At 43.2% G+C, this 17,746-nt stretch overlaps 1 protein-coding gene across 1 annotated transcript in view; it reads right to left on the reverse strand.

Annotated features, from left to right (window-relative positions):
• The window catches only part of LOC126335669 (uncharacterized), an 812,396-nt gene extending 795,786 nt beyond the window's left edge, over positions 1-16,610 (reverse strand). Inside the window, exon 1 of the mRNA XM_049999125.1 lies at positions 15,442-16,610. Coding sequence (XP_049855082.1) covers positions 15,442-15,618 — 177 coding nt within the window. The 5' untranslated portion in view covers positions 15,619-16,610. The remainder of the gene's footprint in view (positions 1-15,441) is intronic.
• Between the last annotated feature and the right edge of the window lie 1,136 nt (positions 16,611-17,746).

Below are 17,746 nucleotides of genomic sequence, written 5' to 3' on the forward strand. Positions count from 1 at the left end.
CCAGGAAACTTCTCACACCAGAGAAGAGTGTAATCCCTACGTTTGCGTGGTAGAGTAATGGTGGTGTACGCGTACGTGGAGAACTTGTTTGCGCAGCAATCGCCGACATAGTGTATCTAAGGCGGAATAAGGGGAACCAACCCGCATTCGCCAAGACAGATGGAAAAACACCTTAAAAACCATCATCAGACTGGCCGGTTCACTGGACGTCGACATAAATCCGCCGGGCGGATTTGTGCCGGGGACCAGGTGCTCCTTCCCGCCCGGAAGGCCGTGCGAAAGACAGCACGTCTATTCTAGAGGTAAATACTTTTCTTTGTCCTCATTGTTCTGACTGCTATGATGCGACCCACCACGAATTCCTCTACTGTGCTAACCTCTTCATCCGAAAGTTGCACTTGCAACCTACGCCGTCAGTTATTTGCTGGATGTATTACAATCTCTGTCTTCCTCTAGAGATTTTGCCCTCCTCAGCTCCCTCTAGTACCATGGAAATTATTGTTGTCTTAAAAGATGTCCTATCATCCTGTCCCTTCTCCTTATAGGTGTTATCCATATATCCCTTTCATCTCCGATTCTGCGCAGAACTTCCTCATTCCTTACCAGTCCACCTAATTTTCAACATTCGTCTGTAGCACAACATCTCATATGCTTCGATTCTCTTCTATTCCGGTTTTCCCACTGTCCATGTTTCACTACCATATAATGCTGTACTCCAGACGTACATCCTCAGAAATTTCTTCCTCAAATTAAGGCCGATATTTGATATTAGTAGACTTCTCTTGGACAGTAATGCCCGTTTTGCCATTGCTAGTCTGCTTTTGATGTCCTCCTCGCTCCGTCCATCACTGGCTTTTTTACTGCCTAGGTAGCAGAATTCCTTAACTTAATCTACTTCGTGACTATCAATCCTGATGTTAAGTTTCTCGCTGTTCTCACTTCAACTGCTTCTCATTACCTTTGCGTTTCTACGATTTATTCTTCATCCATACTGTGTATTCATTAGACTGTTCATTCCGATCAGTAGATCATGTAATTCTTCTTCACTTTCTCTGAGGATAGCAATGTCGTCAGCGAATATCAGATATATCCTTTCACCTTGAATTTTAATTCCACTCTTAAACTTTTCTTTTATTTCCATCATAGCTTCCTCGATGTACAGATTGAACAGTAGGGGGGAAAGGGTACATCCTTGTCTACCCTTTTCAATACGAGCGCTTCGTCCTTGGTCGTCCACTCTTATTATTCCCTCTTGGCTCTTGTACATATTGTATACGAGCCGTCGCTCCCTACAGCTTACTCCTACTTTTTTCAGCATTTCGAAGATATTATACCATTTCACATTGTAGTACGCTTTCTCCAGGGCGAAAAATCCTATGAAAGTGTCTTGATTTTTCTTTACTCTTGCTTACATTATTAACCGCAACGTCAGCATTGCCTGTCTCGTGCCTTTACTTTTCCTAAAGCCAAACTTTTCGTCATCTAGCGCATCCTCAATTTTGTTTTCTATTCTTCTGTATATTATTCTTGTAAGCAACTTGGATGCGTGAGCTGTTAAGCTGATTGTGTGTTAATTCTCTCACTTGTCACCTCTTTCAGTCTTCGGAATTGTGTGGATGATGCATTTCCGAATGTCAGACGGTATGTCACCAGACTCATACATTCCATACAACAACGTGAATAGGCGTTTTGGTGGCACTTCCCCCAATGATTTTAGAAATTCTGATGGAATTTTATCTATCCCTTCTGCCTTATTTGACCTTACATTCTCCAAAGCTGTTTTAAATTCTGTTTCTAATACTCGTTCTCCTATCTCTTCTAAATCGACTCCTGTTTCTTCTTCTATCACATCAGGCATCTCATAGAGACTTTCAATGTATTCTCTCCACCTATTCGCTCTCTCCTCTGCATTTAACAGTCTAATTGCCGTTGCATTCTTAATGTTACCACCCTTGCTTTTAATGTCACCGAATGCTGTTTTGACTTTCCAGTATGTTGAGTCTGTCTTTCCGACAGTAATTTCTTTTTCGATGTCTTCACATTTTTCCTACAGCCATTTCGTTTTAGCTTCCCAGCACTTCCTATTTATTTCATTCCTTAACGACTTGTATTTCTGTATTCCTTAATTCCCCGAAACATTTTTGTACTTCCTCCTTTCATCAATCAACTGACGTATTTCTTCTGTTACCCATGGTTTCTTCGCAGTCACCTTCTTTGCAACTGTGTTTTCCTTCTCATTGTCTGCGACGGCTCTTTTTAGAGATGTCCATCGCTCTTCAACTGTACTGCCTACTGAGCTATTCCTTAATTCAGTATCTGTAGCCTTAGAGAACTGCAGCCGTAACTCGTCATTCCTTAGTACTTCCGTGTCCCGCTTCTTTGCGTATTGATTCTTCCTGACCAATGCCTTAATCTTCAGCCTAGTCTTCATCACTACTATATTGTGATCTGAGTCTCTATCTGATCCTGGGTACGCCTTACAATTCAGTATCTGATTTCGGAATCTCTGTCTGACCATGACGTAATCTTACTGAAATCTTCCCTTATAACCAGGTCTTTTCCAAGTATACCTCCTTCTCTTGTGATTCTTGAACAGGGTATTACTAACTGAAACTTGTTACAGAACTCAATTCGTCTTCCTCCTCTCTCATCCTTGTCCCATGCCCATAGTCTCCTTCCTCTACAACTGCATTCCAGTCCCCCACGACTGTTAGATTTTTATCCCCCTTTACATACTGTATTATCCTTTCAATATCGTCATACACTTTATATCTTCATCTTCAGCTTGCAACGTGGGCCTTTATACCTGAACTATCGTTGTCGGTGCTGGTGTGCTGTCGATTCTGATAAGAATGACCCTGTTACTGAACTCTTCACAGTAACACACTCTCTAACTTACCTTGCTATTCATAACGAATCCTACTCGCGTTATAGGCTTTTCTGCTGCTCTTGATATTACCCTATACTCATCTGACTAGTAATCCTTGCCTTCTTTCCACTTCACTTCAATTACCCTTACTATATCCAGATTGAGCCTTTTCTGATTTTATAGTTTCCCTACCACGTTCAAGCTTCCGACATTCCACGCCCCCACTCGTAGAACATTATCCTTTAGTTGATTATTCAATCTTTTTCTCATGATAATCTCCCCCTTGGCAGTCCATCCAGGAGATCTGAATGGGGAGACCATTCTGGAATATTTTGTCAATGGAAAGATCATCGTGGCACTTCTTCAGTTACACACCACATGTCATGTGGATACACGTTTCCATTGCCTTCTGCATCCTCATGCCGTTGATAATAGCTGATTCTTCCGCTTTTATGAGCAGTTTCCCACCCCTGGGACAAGGGTGCCCTGAACCTCTGTCCACTTCTCCGCCCTCTTTGCAAGGCCGTTGGCAGAATGAGGGTGATTTCCTATGCCGGAAATATTCGGCCGCAAATGCTGAACAATAATGAAAATTTTGCAGCGGCGGGACTCGAACCCGGGACCGAAGACGTTTTGATTATGAATCAAAGACGCTATGAGTACATAACATTTTGAATAAGAGCTCATGTCCGTAAACATACCAATTCCGTTGTACGACGGTTTCAGTTCATATGTTTCTCTAAGGCGTGGCAATTATTTGGTAACAATTCGAAGGTAAACGTAACGAAAGATCCATTTATCACTTAAGAACATTTGTTTATTTTAAAACTTAAACATTTACGTGTTCCAAAACAAAAAAGAACCTTGCATACTGTATATACAGAACAGTATTGATGCAGTAAAACAGCGTCTCGATGTGGAGAACACCAACATTATGAGAGACTTTGTATCTACGAAGCATATTCTGGTACACATTCTCCATCCCACCTGGTGTCTCTTCAGTTTATAAAGCAGCGGCCAGTACTGGTACCAGCATATCTCCCTCTGTCTCTACAGAGGCCTAGTAAATTAGGCTTTACGAGTAGTCGTCCACATCAGTAGGTGTTAAATGCGGCCATCGCCACTGCCACGCGGTTGGACCACCGTGGCCTATCCACGTTTCGTCATATCGTCTGCTGAGATGTCTCCAAACCGTGGTGAAACTAAATTTTATGACGGTGATTCAGTGGCACAGCTTCCAAGGACGGGTCCAATACGTTTTGTACGAAGATTAAGTGCGCAAGGCCAGTTAGCTTGAGCGGAAGGAGGTATGGTCCAATCAAATGACCTGTCCACACGTTAAAACCAATCCGGTACTGAAATTTCTGAACATGCCTAGCTCGAGTGTTTTCGTCTCCCCAGACGTAGCTATTTCGCGAATTCGGAACACAGTTCCTAGTAAACTTACAGCACTCGACGTGGAAAAGAGGGAAGTGTAGATGCAGCGGTTCAGGAACCACGTGTAGTAGGGAAAGTGTTATGAAAAGTCGTCGTGACTAAAAGCGTGTACCCTTTGTTAAGTCATACAGGTGTATTTGTTGCTCAAGCAGAATGTCCCAGACGATACTGTGACTAACACCCGTTGCATGCGTAATTGTTCGAGTATTCATTGACAAGTTCTCTTAAATGCGATGCAGTACATCGTCTTCTAATTCGGGCGTGTGGCTTTCCCGTGGAACACCACAATCCTGCCTCTGCACGGTTAAGATACCTGTTTCTCGGAAGCGCTGCATAACGAGGGGAAAAAGTTTGTGCGAGGCCGTGCTACGTTGCGGAAAACGCTCGTGGTACAGTCAACTAACAGCTCTTCCGTTACCTCGAGCTTCGCCAGACACAAGGAGTATGTCTGCGAATTCCGAAAATGTATACTGAACTATGTTTACTGTATCACAGAAGCACAGGCACTGAATAGGTTTCGCAGCAAGGCAGATGTTAAGTGACATTAGGTGACAGTCATACTGTGTACCGTATTACACAAAAGGTATGGGTTTCCTTTCAAAATATTATCCACTCACTCGCCTCTACAAGTCCTCGAGGGACTTTCCGAGCACTCTGCATGTTGTGAACAGGAAAGGTCCTATAACACTCCCTCCGAGTACATCCGAAGCTACTGAGGATATCTCTCCGTTACGAATGATATGTATTGTTATGCCTGCTATGGACTCGTCGATAAAATCGAAAGCTGATGTGATGTTGTGTAAGCTGAACCCTACACAACCTAGGCGCTGGTATCTACTGCATACAGGGTCTCGTAGTCGAACATAGTGCGCTAGATTTCCACAATCGTCGTTTGAAGAATCACCGTAGATTCCCATTAGGGGATATTTTCGGTCTACAGAAACTTCATAATGTGCAAGCAAAAAATGTTTTCTATAATTCCACAACACACTGACGTCAGTTATGTTGCCTTATCCTGTTCGACGACCATTTCTCGGAACAGTATGGATCTGCGCATGTTTGAAACCACCTTGAATTCTCCGTTCCCATATCTTTGGCATATTGCAGAAGTATATGGGTAGCTCGAAACCCCCGTAATCTTTCGTCTGTTCCGACATTTTACTTGACTTTTGACCCGTTATCACTGCTTATGGCCACATTAACTGCAATGACAACCAACAGTTGCAGTGCAAAACTGAGCACACCAGCATCTGTGCTTTGTTGTGGTACGTGCAGGTTTGCCTCACTGAGATACTGTCTGCTGTGGCAAAGCGGTTCTAGGCACTGCAGTCTGGAACCGAGCGACCGCTACGGTCGCAGGTTCGAATCCTGCCTCGGGCATGGATATGTGTGATGTCCTTAGGTTAGTTACGTTTAATTAGTTCTAAGTTCTAGGCGACTGATGGCCTCAGGAGTTAAGTGGCATAGTGCTCAGAACCATTTGAAACAGTTTTTTTTTGTGAGATACTGGCTACTGCGTCTTATTGTCTGCTTAGCGCGCTACTTTTTCCGGAGTGGCGAGTTGTTCATGAAATATCTGTGGGGAACATCATATCACGATGTTCATTTTCAACTGGACAAGAGTGAAATGCAGCGTATTCTGTGAACGTACCATTATCAATTGCAAAATACGGTTAAACTGGATGGTTTACACGGGAACGGACGCTGTTCAATTAGTGTAATTAATGCTAGTCGAGTATGTCACAGAGGAGCGTTCTCGTGAAACACGTACAGCGTCAATTATTACGGTATGGCGCGGCAGCAAAGTGGGAGATTAATGCTGACGCAATCACGGCTTGACCTGCCAGCCGCACGTTTGCGGACGAGATATCGAGTGCGGCGGCAGTACTTCATGCGGCTGTGTATACGTATGTGAATAAGAGGAAGCGGGCGCAGGAAATCGGCAATTATGCCCTACAATAGGCATTACGAAGCTGGGCAGTTTCATTAGACGGCGGTGGTGTAGTGCGCTGTGTGATGTTGCGTTTTCCATCGCCTATGGGTACACAGCGTAGTAACACCGTTAATAATCAATGGCATCTCTTCTGTTCTGCGCGGCCTGCGTTTGCGTCCGTGAACGCTAAATGGAGCTGCTCGCTGGTACACAATGCGCGCGGGCAAGGTGATAGTTCGGCTTTAACCTGTGCCAGCCGCCGACTTTCGCAAGGGCAAATATTTCTAAGCGACTACTACAATGACGATATGTGTAGATGAAGCTGTTATCTGATTAAGAAGTGGAATATGAACTTTTTTACTGCTTCTTTCGGGCGTATGCTTACCCTTAAGAGAAGAGTTCTACTTCATAATACACTGGTTTGTGTGGCCATTTTCCGCAGCAGCTGCCATATATAAATTATTTTAATGTTTGTTTATCCACATCTACATCTAAATCTATGACTCTCAAGCCACCTTGCGGTATGTGGTGGAGGGTACCGCGTGTGCCACTGACACATCGCACCTTTTCCATTTCAGTCGGGAATAGCAGGAAGAACGATAGATGTAAGCTTCCATGTGGGCTCGAACTTCTTTAATTTTAAGTTAGTGGTCTTTTGGTGAGATATTCGCAGGTGGGAGCAAAATATTTGTTGTTCTCATCTAGGAACGTAAGCCCTCGAAACCTTAGTTAACCACACCGTGATAAACAACGCCTCTCTGGCAGCGCATGCCACTGGAGTTGGTCGATGACTTCAGTGACGCTTTCGTGCTTACTAAATGAACTTCTAACGAAAGGAGCCGCTCTTTTGTGGATCTTCCCTATTTCCTCTATCAGTCCCATCTGAACTGATCCCACACTGACAAGCAATATTAGAGAATGGGTCGAACAAGTCAGCCAAAATGATTACAAAATCCCTGACAGTAATGTGATCTTGCACAGTAACTATGGAGCCTGCCGGCCGGTGTGGCCGTGCGGTCTAGGGGCGTCAGTCTGGAACCGCGTGACCGGTCCGGTCGCAGGTTCGAATCCTGCCTCGGGCATGGATGTGTGTGATGACCTTAGGTTGGTTAGGTTTAAGTAGTTCTAAGTTCTAGTGGACTGATGACCACCGATGTTAAGTCCCATAGTGCTCAGAGCCATTTGAGCTATTTTTTTGAACTATGGAGCTCATGGAATATCACGAAATGGCTGCCCATATCATCACCGAAGCCCGGCGATGTTTCACTCATCGAACGTAAACTACGCCAGAAGTTGGAAGCAGTGTGGAATAAGACTCGTCCGATTGCCTGTCTTCGGTCCATTGTCCAGGTGTTATGGCTTTAGCACCGCGCTTCATGTTATGAACCCTGTAGTTTCCTTTGCATTACTTTGTTGCTGAAACGGTTGCGAGTGCGACATTCAGTTCTGCAGTAACTTCCACAACTTTTGTCGTGTTATTTTTCATCTCAATTGTCGTCGACAGCGATCGTCTGTCAAGATTGCTCAACACGCATTCTCGACCGCGTTGCGCCTTAGCGGATCATGTTTTTCCGCTTGCGGTGTATGCGGTATAAATATTTGATGCGGTGCCACATTAAACACCAATCACTTCGGCTACTTTGGTTACTAACTACCCACTGCACTTGCTCCGACAATTGGTCCACGTCCGAATTCACTTAGTCAACACATTATAACACTGAAACAAATTACCGCACTCGTACCAAACTTAGTATCATTAATGTCCAGAGTATGGGGCGTATGATTTCCATGCGTTACAGCGCAACCATCCAGTTCCAACTATGGCCATCGGGTTGCGTGATCAGTCATCGTGATTCATAGTCTCACACATCTGACTAGTCACAGTGCACTTGTTGACGTGTCAGCACGAGCTTGGACAGAAGGCTCTGAGCTATATGAGGCTTAACATCTGAGGTCATCAGTCCCCTAGAACAACTACTTAAACCTAACTAACCTAAAGACGTCACATACATCCATGCCCAAGGCAGGATCGCCTTTGTCCATCTGCTGTGCGGAGCGTGATGAAGTTCGAATCAGCTCAGGTCTACACAGGACGCTGTTCTGACTACGACTGACATTTGCAACGTATTGAGGACATTTGCACAGTGCCGTTAGTCGTCAAATACAACAGGGCAACCCGCTTTTAGGTTAAAGCATGCATTTGTCTCGGTATCTCAATGTTTTCGACTGACGCCTGTAGTAGTGCTCAAAACAAGTGCGGTGGCGGTTACCCGGTACGGTGACTGAGAAAAACTACACAAGGAAATACGAGAAGCGACTGATACCGGGAAGCGACGTGCCAGCACAAAACTAGGAGGTTGGTGGGAGATAGGCTTCCATCGCCTCTGGCCGGCGCGCGGATCTACGGCGCTGGCGATGCTGCCTCCATCGCGCGCGGACCTAAACATGCCAGCCAGAGGGTAGTATCGGGCCGTAGGCTGTTGTCTCAGGCGGCACCCGGCAGCGCGTTGACAGCACCAAGGCACGGCACAGCCTTGCTTCTCATTCGACAATACCGCCCAACAGCAACTTAGGTAAAAGCTATGTTTGCACGCTCACTTTACCTTCACACCTACCATCTCAACAAAAATCGCTTCCCGTTACCTTGTCAATAATGTTGACAACTGCCAACAGGGGCGGATGAAATAACAATCTACATGAGCTGAAGAGACATTCTGTAAGTTCCGCCCAGTTTTACCAAAACTATGTACCCACAAACTGTTATCCAAATTAAAGTCGTGTGCTAACCTTTGACTAAACAGAATCTAATTTGAATTCAACTGTAACTGGTCTGAATACAACTTTTCTCTATATGAAATATGCAACTGAAGTAAAACAATTATCTGGACATAATCAACATTTTAAGTTACGTCTAATCTGGACAACATTCTTGCAGATCTCTCGAAACCACAACGGCAAGCAGAGAGCAGGCAGCGGCTTAGCTAGATTTCTATTTTTAAATAAAATTTCCGAACAATATTCAAATTGTAGCATACCACATGGTGCAATGTGGTAATGCGTGATGATAAACCTTTAAACAGTGGTATGGGAAGAGTGACTGTTCCCGTGAAGTGACGTTCCGAGACAACAATATTAGAATGACGTATGTATTCAAATAGCAGGAGTAAAACTTGGCGCGATATTCACACGTAACATTGGTCTGAATATTATAGTGCTTAACAAAGTGAACAATGATTTATAAAGCGTATAATGTTGATAGAGAATTTCTATAGAAAACCAAACAACTTAATCAGTTGATATCTTAATGCGTGAATCAGGGAAGTGGGGTGGTCTTTCTCCCAGCTCTGAGCAAGTGAACAAAGTTAACTAGCTGACCAGCTAACATAATCGTTCCGACAAGCTGGCTGCTCGCTGATGCAGTCTTATCTCCTCAAACTTGCACTCTTAAAAAAAAATCCATGGTTGCTGTCTTTACAATAAATCTTTCTTCGTCTAAGAGAGACAATCACAAGTCAACATGGCACTACTGGATACGTCCAACACCTACCACTCGTCAACTAAGACTGTATCAGACTGCGTATGGGCAAAGACGGTGCAACAAAAAGACCAAAGACTCTTTAACAGTAACATAACTTGCTCTCTCTCTGACCTGCACATCCATAACTTACAAAAATCAAAATGACATACCAACTTTATAATTTGTTCTGTCACAGATAACAAAGAAATAAACTTTAGAATCACGCTTCTGGTCCATCAGCGCAGCGTGGTTTATAGATGGCTTATACAACAATTGAGATCTCCAACTCTCTGGAATGGCTTATGTTTCCTACCTCTTGGCACTCAACTTCTACTACTGTGTGTTTCTTTTTTGATATTTATCTTCACTAGCTCGGCGGCACGGCCACCTCATTAGTTCCTGTCTAAAGAACCATGTTTTTCCTATGACCATAATGATGCATAGTCCTACATAAGGAAGGACTCTCTATCTCTCTCTGTCACACACGCACGCACACACACACACACACACACACACACACACACACACACACACACACACACCGTACAACAACACATTTAAAGCAGCATGCATACCAGGAGCGGGACTCGAACCAGTGACCTCTGCTTTACGAGGTGGCAACGATACGCTCAGATGCTGGTAAATAACGCAGGAATAATGTACCGTAATTCCGAAATATAGTTCGAGAAAGGTTTACTGTTCGTTTTATCGATTGACAGAAATGAAAGATGCTACAATCTCTGACTCTTACATGAAGTAGGACCCAATCATGGTTCGCACTGACACACAGCCTTATTTTCTGTTTCATTTTCGTCTTATTTGTAACAAAGATATTCTGTGGTAATCGTCAATAAGTCACAGAACTTCATAGTTGTAATTTTCAAGAGAGAACTTTGATGGTTTCTCTTCGTACAATATAACTACTGCTAGAAACGAATTGTTTGATTTTAACCTTTCCATCGTTGTTGACAATGACATGTTGGAGTCCACGCAGCTCAAATACACTTTATTACGTGGAAAATTGCGGACTTCCACATGCTGCACTTCACTGATGTCAATTATTCATTCAACATACGTACTGGGTTTCGGAATATATATTACACGTATCGCTGTGTAACAGTCACATCGATTCACTCAAATAGGTCCATATCCACCAATTACAACTACAGGTATCCTGCCAGACCATTTAACTACTATGTAAGATCACGAAAAGTTATGCGATTACTCATGCTCCAGAGTAAGTTTAGGTTGCTAATATATTGCAACGCAAAAAAAAAAAGTTTTCGCATCACTTTACGTGATTTCAGCTGCATGTATTCAGCCCAGTTATCTGGACGCAGCGAAAAGCTCCAACTGACGTGAACAATAGCGTGAGTCCTCCTATAAGTTCCTCAGATTTCAGTTACTCTATAAATAACACAAATTTAAATTCTATACATTTAACTAAACAGAAGTAATACTATTGAGAACTTCTTACATTGGAACCATCACACAGCAGACCTCGTACGCAAGGTGAGGTGATCCGAAGTCTGCGTTTTATAGGCGGAATACTTATCAGGTGCATTGAATATCCTAAAGAAACTAAGCTCGTCCCTCGTAACCTGGCTTTTTACTGCACAGTGGGGGACGCTTAGCAGATGACATTGACGGGGAGGATATCGGAAGATATCTAATGTGTGTAAAATACAATAAAATAATTCACATTAAATTTAAGAGAATTACATTATTACCTAACCCACGCTAATGACTGTCTACTTTTATTTAATTTACCTACTACAGTTTGGCTATAAGTCTAGCCTGTTACTTCCTATCGACAGAACCATTTGTCACATTTTGCCACCACATAATGTATTGAGAGGGTACCTGGCATTTTACGTTTTAAATATTGGCTTGATTCAGATGTCTCTGAGCACTATGAGACTTGTCAGGTCATCATTCCCCTTGAACTTGGAACTACTTAACCTAAGGACATCGCATACATCCATGCCTGAGGCAGGATTCGAACCTGCGACCGTATCGGTCGCTTGGTTCCAGACTGTAGCGCCTAGAACCGCTCGGCCACTCCCGTCGGCAATTATTGGTTTCCATGAGCTTAATGATATCTTGAGGACACACACACACACACACACACACACACACACACACACACAGGGCACAGATGCATTATTTGTACGAAAGAGTGACGGTTATTGTAACCGAGAGTTGGGGTTGGGAACCGTTAAAACGAAGGTTTTCGTCGCGGTGAGATCTGTCCGCGATGTTACAATCAACATATTTCCCTTCTAAACTACCAAAATTGTTACTTGATTTCGACCAAGATAGACAGAAACTGATAAAATAAGAGAAATCAGACGTCTAACGGAAGCACTCAGGTATTATTTTTTAAAGGACACCATTTCTGCCGTTGACTGCATAAGTTATTCATTCTGTTTTCCTTTCTTTTTTTTCGAAATTGCAATTTCTGCCTTAAGGCCTTATCAAAGTAGTACAGCAGAAGATTTTGCTTTAACAAAATCTTTTGCAGCGTGGTTTTCTACAGTCAGCATCGAAAACGATGCCCTTTAAGAAAATTATACATAACAGTAAACCTCGTCCACATTAAATTATTAAGGTATTATTAGAGGGTGAAATGTGGGTAAATAGGAAACGGTTGAATAGATCCGCTGCCGAACGCGTACATTTGAATTGCAGAGTAATCACGTAGTTCTGCATTATATGAATAATCAACATCAATAATGTGCAGCATGATGATGTCTGTTTTTGTTCCTGTTGAAATATTAGTTTATCTTATTTATTCTGTGGCGAATCGCACAGTCTGGTGGACTCCACCGCGTGGGACGTGTCGTGTCAGCCTTTACACCTCATCCTGCACTTGCCAGTGTCGCACCACAGCGCTAGCGCACAGTGCTCGCTCGACCTGCGCCGGCACGAGCGGCCATTTCGTCACCTCTACTTGGCTCTGGCCGTTAAGGAGGTGCGTGGCGTGCCTGCTCGGCCGCTTAGTGTCCGCATAATGAGAGGCGCAGCTGCGATATTGACCGCGGCGCGGCGCTGCCGGCGTGCCGGAGCAGCGGCGCAGTCTGGGCCCGTTCCCAGATTCGCGACACTCGGCAGCGCAGATTTCGGCCCACAAGCCGAAACACACTAGGGCGACCCCTCTCCGCCAGACCTTTTGATGTCATCTTCTGCCTGTTCCTCCACGTAGTCAAGAGTGTTTCCTCTGTTTTCCGAAGTATGTACTACCTCTCAGTCGCATGTCACTAGCTCAGAAGTAGATGATAGTAATGTGTGACATTTGGTAGAGTTTCAGCTATCGGAATTTACTTGCTAGAGTATACGGTTTGTATAATACAGCCAAGATTTTGCCACAAGATTTAACGTGACCCTGGTTTGGACACCGAAATGGGTGTCTTCATCAGAAAAAAATTCCAAAAACAATTACATGTCATGAGTGTTAAAAATACATCTAAGAGCAAAATGCTCTTTTTTTAATCCTATTTAAACCCATAAACCCATGTAAATATTACAGGTATTGGAACTGACGTGACAGTGGTACTTAATATATATATATATATATATATATATATATATATATATATATATATATGTGTGTGTGTGTGTGTGCGTGTGTGTGTGTGTGTGTGTGTATAATGTTTGTAGGTTCGAGTACTAACAATGTGGTGACTAACGGCAAAGTAAATAGGCTGTGGTCATGGTTAGTGATGAATATGGCTTGACAATGTACTAGGAATTTTCATCTATATCGACATTCTTAGGACCTTTCTCAGACAGAAACTCTAAACGACGAAACAAGTTCGTGTGCCAGGGTTTCAAGTTCTGATAATACAAGGAACGAGGATATTGTAAACTGTGTCAAAAAATATTTTGCCAGTACCTCAGAACGAGGTTATATGACTGAATATAAAAAATAATTTCAAACTGTAATTCAGCAGAATATTACTTAAGTCAATAGAGGGAAGTGACTTTCGCCGTATGCAAAATACGGAATATAGTTATAGCTACGATGACAAAGGACGAATATCCACGATGTCACAGTACACTGAAATTCATGTTTTGTGTGCAACTTGTTTCGGCGTAAAACAGTTTTTCAGCTTGACGCATGTACTGGCTGTGCCCCGATATATGGCCCCTCTCGAGGAAAACTGCATAATTTTTATAAAATACCACAGAGATTTCTGTGTGTTGTTCACTTACGAGACACTATTAACCAAAATATGTTTGACAGATATTAAAAATTATTTATTGTATTAGTCCGATCAATCCTCTTGAAAAAATAGTTTTCAAGAGGCTCTGTAGGACTAAAACATCAGGTTTTCAACCGCTGAGTTTGTCTCTCCCGGCAAGAAGCGACAGCAGAAATTTATGCGTAGGATCACTGAGTAATACTGTGACACACGTCATAAAACACAGAAATGATGTTCGTTGAAAGTTATATCTTTTAAAACTGCAACCGATCACAGTACTGTTATTACCGTTTTAATTATAAATTTTGCACTAGTTCTACATCCAGTATGGATAAATAAGTTTTCACGTATCAAGAAGCTGTTACGTTGCGAAAGTGAAGTTCAGCTGAATAGTGTGGATCCACCGCTTGAACGTTGGACATCGCCTGTTCAGTTTTATGGATAGTGGTTACAGATGAAATCGCTTGTTTAAAGGAAATGCGTCATGGCCACTCCTACGTGATGATTCCTAGCCCATAATCGCTAATCAGCGTGTAAGAGTGGAGATGGTATCACGTTATCACCAATCATGCAGCATATCTCAGAATTTGAATGTTTTGCAACTCACTGTAGTTCATACACTACAGATGTGGAGGGTATTTTAATGGTTCCACCGTGGCTGTTGCTTATTTAACAAGTGTTTGCTTTCAAAATGATGGAGCACAGCAATCAGTCGTCCTTTTCTTTACGGTTTTATTAACTAAATCTAGATTTCGGTCAGCGCCTAGCCATTATAAGTGCACTATATGATAGTATCAATGCATCCTAGAACGTCAGTCCTCTATTGTTCGGGCTTCTGTCACAGTCGCTTCAATTGAGTCTTTAACCAGCTGTGACAGAAGTCCGAACAACTGGGGATTGACGTTTAGGATGCAGTGGTACAATGAAATAGTGCACTGATAATGGCTAGGCATGAGCCGAAATATAAATTTGCTTAATAAAATCTGAAAGAAAGGGAGGAGTGATTGCTGTGCTCCATTATTTTGAAAGACATTTTACAGTCGTTGAGTGCGTCCACAATCGTGATTGAAAGTAACTTGAAGTGTTTGCTTTATTTTGTTTCATAATATTGGCTAATTTCAGCCTAACATGTCCTAATGTATTCGACTATGAGCAGCAGACCTGGTAGTTCTATATATGCTGCTTATAGTCAGATACGTTACTTGTTGCAAGTGGGCAATCTTGCTAAACAGACTAAGTGCTTGGTAGCTAAGCAACAACCGAGATGGACCATTACAATGTCCTTGAACAGACCATGGATGTAGCACCCTAGATGAAAAATAAATTGTCATCACTACAGACATGATGATATTCCTGTACATTTATGTTCGTTTCAAAGCTGTGGTGATATCCATAAGTCATCGACTACTTTGCGTAAAAAGTGGTACATATTTAAAACCCCGACACGGAACACGGAGAACGTGATGAAGTGGTAACTCACCCTTTTGTTGTCGCGGAAGCGCAGCCAGCCGTCGACGATGGTGAGGTCTGGGCCTCCAGGCTGCTCGGCTGGAAGCTCCAGCAGCGAGTTGTCCTCCAGGTCGGTCAACTCGGAGTCCGTTAGGGACGAGGGCTCGCCCATGCTCCGCGCCGGAGAGTTGCACGCGCTCTCACACATTGTGGACACTCGCGGCACGATCACTGCACGTGAACGACACTGGTCGGCCGAACGGTATCTCTCTGGACGACGACACTCAGAGTTCACCCAATGGTGGTACCATAAGTGATTTCATTTTGGTCTGTTTCTCAGTGCCAATTACACTACAATATCCTTCCAGTAAATGGATGATATCGACACTTACGCACCACTTATCAATTACTTGACTGAATACTACGATTTATTGTCTCACAATCAGTGTTATGAAAGCCAAAAAAAAGTTGTATGCGCACCTTATTGTGGAAGTCAATTGTTACAGACAGCAAATGACTGTGGTCACGCAATAGTTTCTTACGCTTGAAATTAAACGTGAATCGATCCGAGAGGAGAGAGAGAAACTTTTGCACGGAGTTTACGTTGCAGAAGGTGGAACTGTATGATTTAATGTCCTTTCACACGGAAGGGATTGGAGCGTCCTTTGCTTCACTGGTAACGATCGCAAGAATAATGCCGTTCGCGATTGTCTTGTATTCACTGGAATAGCATTCGAAGCACATGGTTAAAAATAGAGGTCGTTACATATTGGATGGGTTATTCTCTTAGGATACACAAACGACGGTCACGTTGTATGTGTGTCTAGTACCATTAGTCAAGATCACTGCAAGTACCGTTATATTATTTTCACAAATGAAAGGTAAGTGATAATTGTCTGCGTAGTTCCTACATATGAGGTGCACGGAAGGTTGACTGTGGAAAGGGATGAAATAGAAAAAAAAATTGGAACAAATGATTCAAGTTTGATTTCAGAGAGGTTTCATATATGGCGAGATAGTGGCAAAAGAAGGTCTAGAGTGGAAGATATAGAAGGAGAAGGGAGGCTAAGAAAGCGCGGCGTCGAGTGAGTGGGACTCGGAAGTCGCGTGGTGTTCGCGGTCGGGTCGCGGAGCGCTCAGCGGACACTTCTCGACACAGCCCACGACGCGTCCAGCTGCGGCGGGCCGCCGGCGGAGACTGGAGCCAGAGCCCGCCCCACTGTGCGGCTTGCGCGACCGATCGCAGCGCCGCCGGCGGCCGACGCCGCAAGCTGCCTCGGGGGCCGGCACCACCACTCACTGGCAAATCGCGAGGTACTCCCGTCCTTCGTTGACAATACTTTTGATAAAATCTTCTGAATGAACATCATTTTTGTTTCTTGATCCTATGACTTCCTGACGTCAACTATCCTCTCTAGGACTTGGACGTACTCGTATTTCATATTTTTCTTATCATCAAAAAGTACGCGCCCCCAGATATACGAGGGGTAGTCATAATATTTTAATTATCATTTCAAAAAAATTCAACTTTCGTTATTAATTTTTATGTAAAACTTTGAACATAGCTGCTGAGGTTCAGTGACCGTGTCAGAATTATATTGGAACAAATAAGCTCTCGGTCACAAATATTAAGTCAAAATTGACCTGGTTTCGACGCTACTATGAGCGTCGTCTTCAGAATTAGTCTAACTGTTCTAAAACTTATTAGGTATAAAGTACATTAATAAAATTAAACTTTGTATTGACTGGAAAAGATGCAGTACTTACAAGTCACATATTAAAAAAGATCTGAGCCGGAAAGGCGACGTCATGAACAGTTGTGAGATGGCGAGCCGCTAAGGGCTGCTCGTACTGCGAACAAGGGTTGCAACAAGACTGAAGTGCCCACTTTAGAAAGTGTGGGCATCTCTGGGCATCTCTTGTCAGCTCCACCAATGCGTAGATCTTTTTACAGTTTTGTAATCTGTTGATGGAATAGCTCAGCAAACAATAAATAAATAAAACTAAAAAAAGGCGTTTCCACTGTGAAAGTTATTAATTGGGAGAGACAGAAAAGGACGAAGTGTGTTCAATATTAGTACACTACATGAAGATAAACTGGGCAAATGTAAAATTTTTAGGGTCTCACCCAGCCAGTGCTGAGCTAAACCAAGACAGGCTCGAGCGCAGTTTGCAACTGGAATGACGAGCAGGCGGAAGAGCCAAAAGGGACCAGCAATATTGTGACACATAACCCAGGCCCCAGCCATACATCGCTCAAGCAAGATGTCTGAATTGCCAATTCAACAATAAGACCTCACTGTGATTTGAACATAATATCCATCTTGTTGATAGCA

This window comes from Schistocerca gregaria, chromosome 2 (genome assembly GCF_023897955.1).
Source record: "Schistocerca gregaria isolate iqSchGreg1 chromosome 2, iqSchGreg1.2, whole genome shotgun sequence".
NCBI classification, from domain to species: domain Eukaryota; kingdom Metazoa; phylum Arthropoda; class Insecta; order Orthoptera; family Acrididae; genus Schistocerca; species Schistocerca gregaria.